Below are 14020 nucleotides of genomic sequence, written 5' to 3' on the forward strand. Positions count from 1 at the left end.
AGGTGTGGGAAGGTGTGGCCAGCCACATCACCTGGCTCTGCTAGCAACCAACACGAACCCATTAAGAAATGTGATGCTAAAAATCTTGGTCTCCAAGAAGGCAAGACAATTCCTGGAAAGTTTACTGAGAAGGCTGAATCTAACATATGTAGCTAAAGTAAAAATGTTCATAGCATCAAAACATCCAGCCCCCAACCTGCAATGTAAATGCAATCTGACACCTCATTTATGATGTGTGATCATATACCACACAGATACTTTGAGTCAGAGGGGCACTGCATGACTGTAACCATGGGCAAAAAAACACCACAGGGAAAGTGTCAATCCTGAAGAAGTTGCTTGGCACCCGGTAGAAGTGTTCAAATATGTTTCCTCAAAGAACAAATAAAAGATTATATGAATAAATGAACAGGAATAAAGTAATGCAGCAAATACATTTGACTCCCATACAGAATATAATTATATTCTATAAAGTTACCTCAACACTGAATTACTAATGCTGAATCACTGCTCCTAGGGGAAACATAAGGTTAGATTCCTGTGTGCTTCTCGCCACACTTTCATCAACTAAACAATAAATAACTTTATTTTATGTGTGTTTCTGTTTAAAAATACCTTATTTAGTGTATACTGTTGGTTCATTAACACTGAACTCACAGCCAGTAGCACTATAACTCATGCCTGAATGAAGCTTATCTAACACATGCATTTTCTTCAAAAGATACATCGCAGACAGCACTTTAGCACTACGCTTGGGGGCCATTTTAAACAGCAAAATCACCAATTAAAAAATCACAAAAATGCAAAAAATTGTGGCACTAAATAGACTATGAAGAGGACACTTGTTTACAGCATGAGAGTTAAAGAAGGCAGAGGGCCACATAATTTGAACTCAGCTGGGAATATGCAGGTCATGCAACTCAAATATTTTGCCACTGCGATCATTGGCAAATGATCACGAGAATGTCACAGGTGTTTATTTTAGGATTACAAATAAATGCTAGCAAATTTGCAAAAATACAGAAAACTGTGCATAATGAGGATTAACTGTATAGGAAAGAGCAATTATTTAAGAAAACTGCCAACTCAGGTGAACCTGCTTAGTAATGACATAAAGTTAGGATGAGATATGACCTTAATGCAGTGATAAGTATATATAAACATATATCTTTTTTTTTTTTTTTGCTAGAGTGTGAATGTATTGGGGGGAGTAATATATTGAGATTTGTCTTAATAAGTAAACTATAATTAAGTCAATTACATGATTTTAATACTAAAAATTTTGCCTATAAACATTTAGGTCATTTTACTATTTCACTGAAGACATATGAATGCTATGCTAGGTTGGTTCAGGGATTAACAGAACACACATTCGCTCCCTCAGCAATTGTCCATATTCCATGTGTGTCTCAGCCTCCTTTCCAGGGTCCAAACAGTATAAACTGCAGCAACCAGGCACCTCCTAACTCATCATGTACAAGATACCATGCGTGGCCAGGAACAGGAAGGGACCCAGAGTAAAGAATTTAACCTTGCCCTGGCTGGTGTGGCTCAGTTGGTTAGTGTCATCCTATACACAAAAAGGTCGCAGGTTCGATTCCCAGTCAGGGCACATACCTACATTGTGGGATGGGTCCCCGGTGGGGACACACAAGGAGACAGCTGATGAATGTCTCTCTCTCACATCAATGCCCCCCCCCACCCTAGTAAATATTTACTCAGGTAAGGATTAAAAAAAATAATAATTTAACCTTGCCCCAAGAGGTCTGGTTTTGCCCTCAGCTACTAAGAGGCAATTTTATTTACCAGTGAGCCTCAGACTCACCAGAGAGCAACAATGGAACTTCCAGTGGGGCTTTGGGTCACATGGTATCAGCCGACCAGAAGACTGAGATTAACCACTGTGGGCAATCGGGCAATCATGCCTCCATAATAAAGCCCCAACAGAAACTCTGAACTCAAGGCTTGGGAGAGCTTCCCTGGTTTGAAATACTCCATGTGTATTGTCACACGTCCAGGCTGGAAGAATATGCACCTGACTTCATGGAGAGAGAACAAGGAAAGCTTCGAGCTCTGTACTTCTCCTGGACGCTGCCTTATGTGCTTCTTCATTTGGCTGGTCTCGATCTGTATTCTTCCCCTGTAATATATCATGACTGTCAGCATAATAGTGTTCAGTGAATTCTATGAGTTCTTTTAGCAGATTATCACACCTGGGGGTGCTTTGAGGGAAACCCCTTCAACTTGCAGCTGGTGTTAGAAGTGAGGGAAGTCTTTGGGACCATGCCCTTTAACTCTGCAGATGGCCCTAATGCCTTGCAAACCCTGTGCAAACCCTGTACCTGTGAGCACTGAGGGTCTCCTGCAGATTGCTTTGACTTGGTGAGAAAGTCTCAGACTCAAAGTCCCATCTCTGGGGAATTGTGTATCTAGTCCTAGAAAGGGTTTTCCAAGAGGAATATCAACCTTTACTTGCTGTGTGACTTTAGGACATTTGCTACTTCTCTGAATCTTAATTTCTTTATAAAATGTACTATCTAAAATGGGAACAGTAGCAACACAGGTTTGTTGGGAGGATTATATTAGGTATCATATACAAAGTGTCTTTCACTTAAGAAACCTTTATTTAGTAAATGAATACCCTCTCCTGCCTTCACCAAAAGTGAATTTAAAAACACAATGATATTACTGTAAAATAATATCATTTGCATTCTTAATATTTTGTTCTTCCCTGTAATTTACTCTATTATAAAAGATATTACTCAAAATGCTACAGATCAAAATTATGTGGCCAAATAAAATGACGATTTAGCAAATAACCAAGAAATACTGGGGAAAAAGTTTGAGTTTCCTTTAATACTGAAACAATTCTAGTTATTTGTGACATTTAAGAGCACAGTTTGGGTTTCAAATGTCTTCCAAGCAATCTATTTTTTGCCTATGGGAGTGTAAACTGGCATGACCTCTCTGGAGAGCAATTGGTGATACATACCATACACCTTTAAAAGTGTATAGCAGGCATCTGTTAAGGCAGAGCTTAAGCAAGATGCTCTCTGAAGGGGAACATTTAAAAATTGAGTCTTACATTTAGTGGTAGAGACCTTAGGTCACCTTGGTGTGGATCTTTGTGTTGATCAAGTTAGGCAAAGGGCAGGCGCCACTTCGTCCCCAGGACTCAGAGGAAGAGCCCATTGGGAAGGGGAAGTTGGATGGCTTAGAAAAATTTGCCACAACCTCTTGATATTTAGAATTAGTTGCTAGAGTCAGGGAGACCAATTTTCCTGTACCCTAAAGCCTTCTGTTAGGGAAGAACTCTTACCCCAATCTTTGATTCCTCAGATTCAAAGTTAGGGAGTTCTGTCACAGAAGAAACTCATGGCCTGAACCAAGTTCCAATGGTAAGAAAAGGCAGAGACACTCCTGCCATAAAATGACCCTGAAGACAGATTACTTAAACTAGTGATCTAGGGTCACCCGAAGGGCTTATGGGTTTATTAGGGAGGACAGATTCTGGGCTAGCATGAGGCAGATGCCAGAGGGGTCTCTGGCCTCAGCATCCCTGGCACACTGAATTGTTGAGTATGAGTATGAACTAACAAACTGCAATCATTACCTGCAACTGGGGTGACTATTGGGATGTGGGCCAAAGCTGATCAGAAATATCATCCAAGCAGCAGTTAGACAAGCAGCTATCAATCAACAATACAGGGCTGGCCCTTAACACAGACAGAACGTGACAAAGAGAAGAAAGATAAAGTGTACTATTATACTGTTCCCCTTCTGCATCTGGAAGAGGATGGGACCACTTCAGGACTAAGGAAATCTCTTGGGGTTCAAACTTGGAAAAGGAGACTATCTAAAGAGGAAGATACTGAATTTCTTGCTAATTGGAGCTCTTATTAAAAAATATGACCCTGGCTGGTGTGGCTCAGTGGATTGAGCGTCGGCCTGCGAACCAAGTGTCGCTGGTTCGATTCCCAGGCAGGGCACATGACTAGGTTGCACGTCAGGTCCCCAGTTGGGGGCTCGAGTGAGAGGCAACCACACAGTGATGTTTCTCTCCCTCTCTTTCTCCTTTCCTCTCTCTCTAAAAAAATAAACAAATTATTAAAAAATAAAAAAATAAAAAATATGGGTGTATATCTGGCCCCTGAGTATACATTAGATCACGCCAGTTCCTTCTGCATATCTTTTTGGCCCTGCAGTTCTATTTCTAGGAATTTATTATAAAAGTAATCAAGAATGCTTACCCTGGCTGGTTTGGCTCAGTGGATTGAGCGTCGGCCTGCGAGCTAAGTGTCGCTGGTTCGATCTTCCAGTCAGGGCACATCAGAGAAGGAAAACTCTGATTCCAAAAAACCTCCGCTGCCTTGCGGCATACCTCTTCAGGGGAAAGGCTAAGGGAGTAAACCCCGACAGAAAATCCGGAGCCGGAGTCCCTAAGGCGGTTTGACGTTGTAGTCAACACCGGCAACTCCTGCGGCGCACCTGAAGCCAAGCTGTATTGACTCCGTCTTTCCCTTGGACCCTTCAACTGCGAAGAGAGGGGGGGTCTGCTGCATGGGCAACAGCAGACCCTCCATATCACCCTGCCCAGGCTCTGTAGCTTCAGCTCCACTGGAGAGGACACTCCAGTGTCATCGCAAGATGTCGATTCAACACGGGAGGAGACAGATACCGTGTCACTCCTGAGTCGGACTGCACAGCCATTCTCAGCGGTGCAGATAGACTCTTAAGAAGCTACACCATCGTCTCTCGAGACGGACGGCTGCCGACGGAATCAAGAATGTTAAGAAAATATTAACAGAGACAAATACTGCTGCAATATCCCATTAAAGACTAAAAACCTATATCCAATCTAAAATGTCCAACAACAGGACAACTGTTAATCTGTTAGAACGTCTGTTCTCTTAAATATTTTAAATCTTTTAAGTGAATGTTCTTATATTTTATTTTAAAAACCTGGATTATAAAGAGCTTTTACTATCTATCAATATTAACCATATTAGAAACTAAACCTGAGAACTCAACTTATTTGCTAATTTATTTTAGAAAATAATGAACCCATTATAGCTTAATAAAAATTTTTATAAAAAATAACTTTATTTTTCAACACAAAATATTTCTTTTATATTTTGCAAATCTCTTTAATGTCTGTTGTAACTGACAACAGCCAGAGTCTCTTATCTGCTTCTGTATTTAATCTGCTGTGATAATACGAGTCATGTACCTACAGGAAGACTAAACTAAACATTTGTGAAAGAATGATGGTGAAAAGGCAAATGATGTCTTATTATTAAAATAGTTTGACCTTGTGGAAACTGAAAGAGATCTGGGGACCTTCAGGGGTCTCCAGAGCATACTTTGAGAACAACTGTGTTAAACCATGCTAGTATATGGAGTAAGGCGGAGTAAAATATATTTCATCTATAGAAGAAATCTAAAAGTTAACTAAGAGAGAAAATCATGGGTTAAGCAGTTCAAAATCCTTTCAGCTTTTTCAAAGGAAGTTACCAAGGGCCAATAAGCACCAAATGTCTGTGATCTGTCTGCAGCTAGGGGTCTCAAGGGCTCCTCCCTCCCATCACCTCTTTTGACTCTGTCAGAAAATCCACCACACCGAGCAATATTCATGTGATAAGACTTCCACACTAAAGCATGATAAAGAACGATAGCCAGGCAACCTATGACTAAGGGACAGCTGTTTAAAATAATCTTAGCCTGCTATGGATGAGTTTTTTAATTAGGTACACATCCAAAAATCCATATAAATCCACTAAAAGATCTTCTCCATTGCCTTTAAGTGTCAGCAATACTTTTCATATCTACATAATAGATAATTTTATTAAAATACTAAAGTTATGCTGGCATACAGAAATGTTAAAATAATCAGAAAGTTTCATTTATTCCACAAATATGTATTAAACATCTTCTATGGGTAAGAGTAACAGTTACAAAATGGGTTCAGATGCAGTTTATGTCTTCAAAGGCAGTAAGAAAAGTAAGATGGATATTATTACTTACATGCAAGGTAATAAAATAAAAGTAATACATAATACTCTTACACACAGTAAGAGTTTTACCAACCATCATCCTCTCAAGATGCTTAGCAAAAAAACAGATTCTCAACAAGTATTTGCTGAACCGATGAAAGAATGGAAAGAAAGAAGGAGTCACTTTTGGCCAGTGTCAAGAAAGACAAAGTAGAGGTGGTATCATCCGACATGGGCACTAAAGGACAGATGTTTTTTTGAAGTAAAATGGTTAAGAGAAGGAGACTGGAAATAAGAGCAAGAACAGCATATAAACAGAGGGAACACAGAAACAAGAAAGTTCTGGGAGTATTTGAAGAAGTGCACATAATGCAGAGTGGTCGACATGAAAGACATGTCGAGGAAAGCCTGAGACTCAGGCACTGGAGGGGACCTAGGCTGAGCTGTACAGGGAGTGTCCGTAAGTAATACCCCTCGTGCTGTTCTCTGCTTTGTGCTGACGTCCCATTAAAAACTCAGATATCTGAGAGGAATACTGTAGTCAGGTCCAGGTCCATTCTCAAGAGAAAGAGAAAACAAGCTAGGCAGCAGGAAGGCCAAAGACAGACGAAACAGCAAGCAAAACTGGTGGAGCAGACACAAAGGAGAAAGTGATGGGCTCAAAGATCACAGGTGGTCCACCTGGGAAGGTGGGGGCACAGTCCACGTCTCACAAAGTGGGAAAGTAAGAAGGCAGGTTCTGTATGAGACATTCGCTTCTGCGTTTCTAAAGGAAAATCTAAACAAGTAAATTCAAGAAAATGAAAGAAAAAATGAGATCAGTACGCTATGTGGAAAGTAAAGACCAAGGTGATTAGTATGAACAGCATGGATGCATGTTTATAAGTGATAAAACAATACATGTATTACATTGAGGGCAGAGGGACAAGGAGAGAGTATGAAAGACCTAGAATGACATATACTAACGTAAGTAGCAGTAGTGATCTCTAGGTCAGCTTTTCTCATCCAGTTTCCTCATCTGAACCACAGAACACAGAAGATGTTTTGCGTGATTATTTTCTCAGTTCTCCCATGTATGGTAGATAGCAGTGTCTTTCTAGAAGCACAGGAGAGAAGTTAACTTACTACACACTGGGGCATTACTCTCTCCCAGAGCCAGGAGGAGAAAGGCTTCTCTAGATGCCGATTTTTATTTTTCTTATATGTCTATGCAATTTTTTAAATTATAAAATGAATATATTACATTTGTGCTAAGGAGAAAAAAACTATTAAAAACAAAAGGTCTAAGTTAACTATGTGTAAGAAGAGAAAAACATGGAAACTGATTCAGATAAGAGAAAAACCTCATTAGCAAACTCAACAGGAAGTTCTACTTATTCTAAGTGGGCTCTTAAAGTGAGTGCACTACCAGAGAACCCGAATGTCTAGTCTGAGAGGCTCAGAAACCAATTACAAGCTTTGTGACAAATTTGTACATAATAAAGCACCATCTCCTTCTAAAGCCTTTGAATCCCCCCCCCCCCCCCCGAATCTCTGTAGAGGTATTCATTTACCTCTTCTCCCTGTTCTAACTAAATCTGCTGAATGGCAAGTATTCATTATGGAAAAGAGAAGTCTCAAGTTTTTTTTTCACTTTTGGTTAATTACTAGAATTGTGAGTCAAAGAATTCTTACTTTTATATATTTTATTTTATAAAAAATGATTCCAAATTTTTATTGCTTTATAAACTCAAAGATACAGGTTTTAAGCGAGATTTAATGTTAAACATTTTTGCCTGTTATTTCCTTTTGTGCTTTTTTCTTTAAATATTAATATTTTCAGGACATTCATTTTTCCTTTAAATATTAAAATTTTCAAGATATTTATCTGTATCTTTGTGAAATAATTTTAAAACCTTAGTAAAATATATCTAGGATAATATCTTTAATGTTATATGATATATTATAATTTATAATATTAAGGCTATTTGGGAGGTACTCAAAGTGTTCATTTATTGGTTCACAATATTAAATGTACTTACAAATACTTTAATGTTCCAAATATTTAGATTAACTTAAAACATTTTATTTTAAATTTTTATTTACTGATGAGAGATCCATTTGTTGTTCCACTTATTTATGCATTCATCGGCTGATTCTTTTTTCTTCTTTATGTTTTGATAATGCTGTTACAGTTGTCCCAATTTCTTTTCCCTTTGTTCTCCTCCATCCAGGACCCACCCTGGCTGATTCTTGTATATGCCCTGACCAGGGATTGAACCTGCAACCTTGGTGTATCAGAACAATGCTCTAACCTACTGAGCTACCAGGACAGAGCTAAAACATTTTATGACTGAGTAAATCTTGATGCTCTCTCCCGTAAGAACCTATTTATAACCAATATATCTATAGATGTCATTGAAAATGACTGACCTTCGAAAACAAAAAGTTTTTTTATTACATAGTTTTGTGTATCATTATATAGTTATGCCTTATAAACTTTTTTTATTTATAACAATATTATGGTGAAGTTTAAACCTGCTTAACTTTTTTTTTTAAAAGTAAGTGGTTCATTCTAGAACAGATTGCAATGTTAAACATAAGCCATTTATTGTTTTAGGTTCAAACCAAAAAGGTTTTTATAACTTTTCAACAATATAATGGGTTTTCTCAAAAAGGCCTATGTTGCATTTTATTTTTAGAGAGAGGGGAAGGGAAGGAGAAAGAGAGGGAGAGAAACATTAATGTGAGAGAGATGCATGGATCGGTTGCCTCTCACAACAGGGGACCTGGCCTGCAACCCAGCTGAAAATCGAACTGGTGACCTTTTTTTTTTATAATTTCTTTTATTTTTTGGTTTTTCAATTACAGTTGTCCCATTTTTCCCCCATTGCTCCCCCCACCCACCCAGCCCATCCCTTCTCCCACAATCATTTCCCCTCCCCCGTTGTCCATGTCCATGAGTCATTTATACACGTTCCTTGACTAAACCCTTCCCTTACTTATCCCCCTTTTCTCCCTCCCCTCTTCCCCCTACTGACTACTATTCTACTCTTTGTTCTATTTAGTTCCTTTGTTTGTGTTGCTCTTTAATTTCCTGTATTAGGTGATATCATATGGTATTTTGCTTTCTTTGCCTGGCTTATTTCACTAAGCATAATTCTCTCTAGTTCCATCCATGTTGTCGCAAATGGCAGGAGTTCCTTCTTTCTTTCTGCTACATAGTATTCCATTGTGTAAATGTACCACAGTTTTTTGATCCACTCATCTACAGATGGGCACCTAGGCTGTTTCCAGCACTTGGCTATTGTAAACAGTGATGCAATGAACATAGGGATGCATAAATTCTTTTGAATTAGGGTTTTAGGATTTTTCGGGTATAATCCTAGCAATGGGATCACTGGTTCAAAAGGCAGTTTCATTTTTAGTTTTTTGAGGTAATTCCATACTGTTTTCCATAGTGGCTGCACATCCTCGCCAGCACTTATTGTTTGTTGATTTGTTGATGATGGCCATTCTGACTGGTGTGAAGTGGTATCTCATTATGGTTTTTACTTGCATCGCTCTGATGGCCAATGATGTTGAGCATTTTTTCATGTGCCTATGGATCTTCTGTATGTCCTCTTTGGAGAAGTGTTTGTTCAGGTCCTTTGCCCATTTTTTAATTGGGTTGTTTGTTTTCTTGATGTTTAGTCATATAAGCTCTTTATATATTTTGGAGATCAGTCCCCTGTCTGTGATATCATTGGCAAATATGTTTTCCCATATGGTTGGTTTCCTTTTCATCTTGCTGATGTTTTCTTTTGCTGAGCAGAAACTCTTTAGTTTGATGTAGTCCCATTTGTTTACTTTTTCCTTTATTTCTCTTGCCTTAGGAGATGTATCCGTGAAGATATTGTTACGTGGCATATCTCAAATTTTCCTGCCTATGTTTTCCTCTAGGACTTTTATGGTGTCACGGCTCATATTTAAGTCTTAAATCCATCTTGAGTTTATTCTTGTGTGTGGTGTAAGTTGGTGGTCTCGAACTGGCGACCTTTTGGTTCACAGACCAGCACACAATCCCCTGAGCCATACCAGCCAGGGTCTATCATGCATTTTAAATGAGGTTTAGACTAATGACACATGAACTCTCAAAAACTATGGGTGTAATGTTTTACAACATGTTTGTTTCAGGTTTCCTCTGATTTGAAAATTAACTTTTGATTTGTATAAAAAAATGACATTCATTAACAAGAAAGAGCATTTCCCTTCTTCAAATGCTCACCTTTCAACTAATTGGCAAGACATTCTCTGTCCTGCTTTATTTAATCAGAAAATGTAAGGCACTGATGATTAATCCCCACCTGTTGCTTTTCTATTTCTGCGCCAAATTCGGCTTACCAAAATCATGAAATGCTTGTGACTATAAAACTCTATTTTACTAAAGTAATCTTTTAAAAGAACAAGGGCATAAAGTTCACAATACCAAACAATTACTTTTACTATCTGAAAGTGTCACAACAAAAACAAATTTTTTACTCTAAAAGAAACATATTTCTTAGAATATAAAAATTCACAGCAAAAATTAAAATGCTTATATATTGTAGTAACATACACAATTCTAAACTAATGGTGAAACAAATAAAAATAGCTTTGCTAGAAACAAGATGGCGGAGGAGTAAGTGGAAGCTGCACTAACTTCCTCCTAGAACTAGTCTGGATTTACAATGTAATTTTGGAGAAATCATCTGGAATAACCAACCGAACAGCAGCTGGAGAGAAGTCTTATAACCACGGAGAGACAGAAAAGGCCGCTACATCACAACGTGACCGGTAGGGAGTGCGGAGACGCGGAAAGGCTGGCTGGGCTCACATGGGTGGCAGCTGAAGGGACTGAGAAACAGCTCAGCAGCCGGGGGTTCCCCCTGAGAAGGGCAGGGTCTAAACCCCCAGCTGAGCTTTCCAGCCAACAGCAACAGAGTGGAAAGTAAAATAGTATCCAGCTGAGAAAAGCGAAAAGCCACAGGGTTTCTTGCTAGCCGGAGAGAAACAGCTGGAGAAAAAGAGCTCTTAAGCGGATCACATATGAAAATATTCTGCCCCCACTTACCCTGAGCACAAGCAGAGGGAAGACAGAGAGGACAGGAAATGCTTGGGAAGAGTTTGGTGTGGTGGCTTTGAGGGGAGAGCTGGGGAAGCGGCCGGCCGGGTCCCAGTGCTGAGTCATCCCCAGTGCTGCAGGCAGACCATTCCCGGCCAAGTGGCGTCAGTCTGAGGGGAAGCAAAGGCCCTGCCTACAGGAATTAAGCTGCCACACCCACGGTCCTTAAGCCTGACAGCTAATCACAGATTGAATAGATTAACAACTAAAAGAGTCAGACAAAGGCAGTAGATCCCTGGAAGTCTCCAACAGGCTGCCTAGGCCCAGACTGGTACAGGATCTGATGCCACCAGGGGCAGATCCAGGAAGTGCAGATCATTCTAAGAAGCACCAACAAACAATAGGAGTCACAAAAATGGGGAGACCGAGAAACAACCCCCCATCGAAAGGAAAGGTAGAGTCCCCAGAAAGAGTGCTCATTGAAATAGAGGGGAGCCAACTATCAGATATGGAATTGAAAGCATGGATTATGGAGAAGCTCAATGAGCTCAGCGGAAACTACAAAGAACTCCAGAAAAACTACAGTGAACTCCAGAAGAACTATAAGGAACTTGCTGAGAATTATACCAGCATCAAAAAGGACATGGAAGCTATCAATAAGAGCCAGGAGGAAATGAAGAATACGATCTCTGAATTGAAGAACACAGTAGAAGGAATTAAAAACAGGCTAGAGGAAGCAGAAGATCGGATCAGCGAGCTGGAGGACAATGTAGACAAAAACTCACAGACAGTGCAACAAAATGAAAAAAGACTGAACAAGACTGAAGAGGCTCTAAGACAGCTGCAGGACAACATGAAACGTAATAATATCCGTATCATAGGAATTCCAGAAGGAGAAGAAGAGCAAGGGATAGAAAACCTCTTTGAAAAACTAATGACAGAAAACTTCCCTAACATGAAGAGAGAAAGAATCATGCAAGTCCAGGAAGCACAGAGGGTCCCAATGAAGATGAACCCCAACAGGCCCACTTCAAGACACATCATAATTAAAATGGCAACATTCAAAGACAAAGAGAGAATCCTAAAAGCAGCAAGAGAGAAACAACTAATAACATACAAGGGAGCTCCAATAAGGCTATCATCAGATTTCTCAGCAGAAACACTACAAGCCAGAAGGGAATGGCAAAAAATATTCCAAGCAATGAAAAACAAAGGCCTACAACCAAGAATACTCTACCCAGCAAGGCTCTCATTCAAAATGGAAAGTGAAATAAGGAGTTTCCAAGACAAAAGAAGGCTAAAAGAATACATCTCCACCAAACCGGCATTGCAAGAGATGCTAAAGGGTCTGCTTTAAGAAGATGAAGAAACAGAGAGAGACAGAGAGGAACACGAGTACAAAGGGGGAAAATGACAATGAATAAGTACTGAAAGAAAGAAGGAACTTCTACCATTTGCAACAACATGATTGGAACTAGAGAGAATTATGCTTAGTGAAATAAGCCAGGCAACAAAAGAAAATTACCTTATGCTATCACCTGTTACAGGAAACTAATGAACAACACAAACAAATGAGCAAAATTGAACCAGAGGTATGTAAACAAGGAATAAACTAACAGTAACAAAGGGGGAGACGGGAGGGAGAGAAGGGGTAAGAAGGGGAAGGGTCTAGTCAAAGAACATGTATAAATGACCCATGGACATGGATAACTGGGTGGAGACTGAATGCGGTAGAAGGGGGGCAGGGTGCAGGGAAGCAAGAGGGGGAAAAAAGTGAGACAACTGTAATGGAAAAACAAACAAACAGAAAATTTTTTAGTGGGGGGAAAAAAATAAAAATATAAAGAATAGAAATGCAAGTTCAGTGAATATTAGAAGGACAAGGATTTTCCTTCCGATAAGACAGTCCTACAGATTTAGAAACTTGTATGTGGGTTATGTTACATAAATTAACACGTATTTTCTGTTTTCAAAGGGCATAAGCGTACGATCTCATTACCTGAGTGATTGTCTGTATGTATAGGCCTCACTTAATCCTGTCTGCATTGCTGCCTCCTGAGACTCAATGGTTTGGCTGAACTAAGTGGCTGGGTTGGTGAAGAACGGGGTGGTCTGTGGGCTTCACTTTAAAACTGGTTTCTCTTTTCTATCCTAATGGCTTGGACAGAAAGAGCCCAGAGGCCTGAGAGGGGGGAAACCTAAAATATTTCCCTCAGTCCAAACTAAGTATAATGGGCAAAAGGGTTTTGGACAGGTGAGATGTACCTGGCATACCTTCCTCCAAAGAAGCCCTTCTTTTCCCTAATGTGGGACATTGAAAAATTAATACCTGTCTTTTGTCATCTAGTGGTTACGGATTGAATGATGTCCTTTAACCCTGTTGCCCCCAGAATACAACAAGGATGCCAGCCTGTTAAACCAAGCATGCCGTTGTCCAGAGACAGCCAACCAACCTGGAGTCTGCACGATCCTTCCCCTTGTGGGAAGAAGGCCACCTTCCCCTCCACACCCCCACTCTTATTAGGGATTTCTGGACCCAAGGGTAGGTAAGACGACGACCATGTCCAGCTTGAAGCAGCTAGAGGAGCTCGAGACCTTCGTCCATTGTCCTTTATAAGATTGTAAAGTGTCTTAAGTCTGAGAGAGAGGGATTGTTATTTTTTATTGTTAAAATATTTAACTAATTAATTAATTAATTTTAAAAAAGAAGAAGAAGAATATATGAAAGGGTGAGGCGGGAGAGCTTGTATGTACGACCCATGGGCATGGACTTGGAGAGGGGATTGTTGGGGAAGGGGGGTGCTGGGCGTAGGGGAGCAAAGGGGAAAAAATTGGAACTATTGTAACAATATAATCAATAAAATATACTTTAAAAAAAAATAGCTTTGCTATGTTTCTAGATACCGTATATCCTGACTAAACTTCTTTCCAAGAAAATGATTCAAAATGTGGAAGGTAAGCATTT

The 14020-nt window shown here is 39.7% G+C and overlaps 1 protein-coding gene across 2 annotated transcripts in view; it reads right to left on the minus strand.

Moving 5' to 3' along the window:
• The window catches only part of CHN1 (chimerin 1), a 161899-nt gene that overhangs the window by 118532 nt on the left and 29347 nt on the right, over positions 1-14020 (minus strand). Inside the window, exon 1 of one of the 2 annotated variants that reach the window (XM_090280832.1) lies at positions 2036-2060. The exons of the other annotated variant lie outside the window; for it this stretch is intronic. Coding sequence (XP_090136958.1) covers positions 2036-2045 — 10 coding nt within the window. The 5' untranslated portion in view covers positions 2046-2060. Of the gene's footprint in view, positions 1-2035; positions 2061-14020 lie in introns of those variants that run through there. 2 annotated transcript variants of the gene reach the window in all.

The sequence above is a fragment of the Furipterus horrens genome, unplaced genomic scaffold, assembly GCF_987537825.1.
Source record: "Furipterus horrens unplaced genomic scaffold, mFurHor1.1.pri manual_scaffold_1, whole genome shotgun sequence".
Lineage (NCBI taxonomy): Eukaryota > Metazoa > Chordata > Mammalia > Chiroptera > Furipteridae > Furipterus > Furipterus horrens.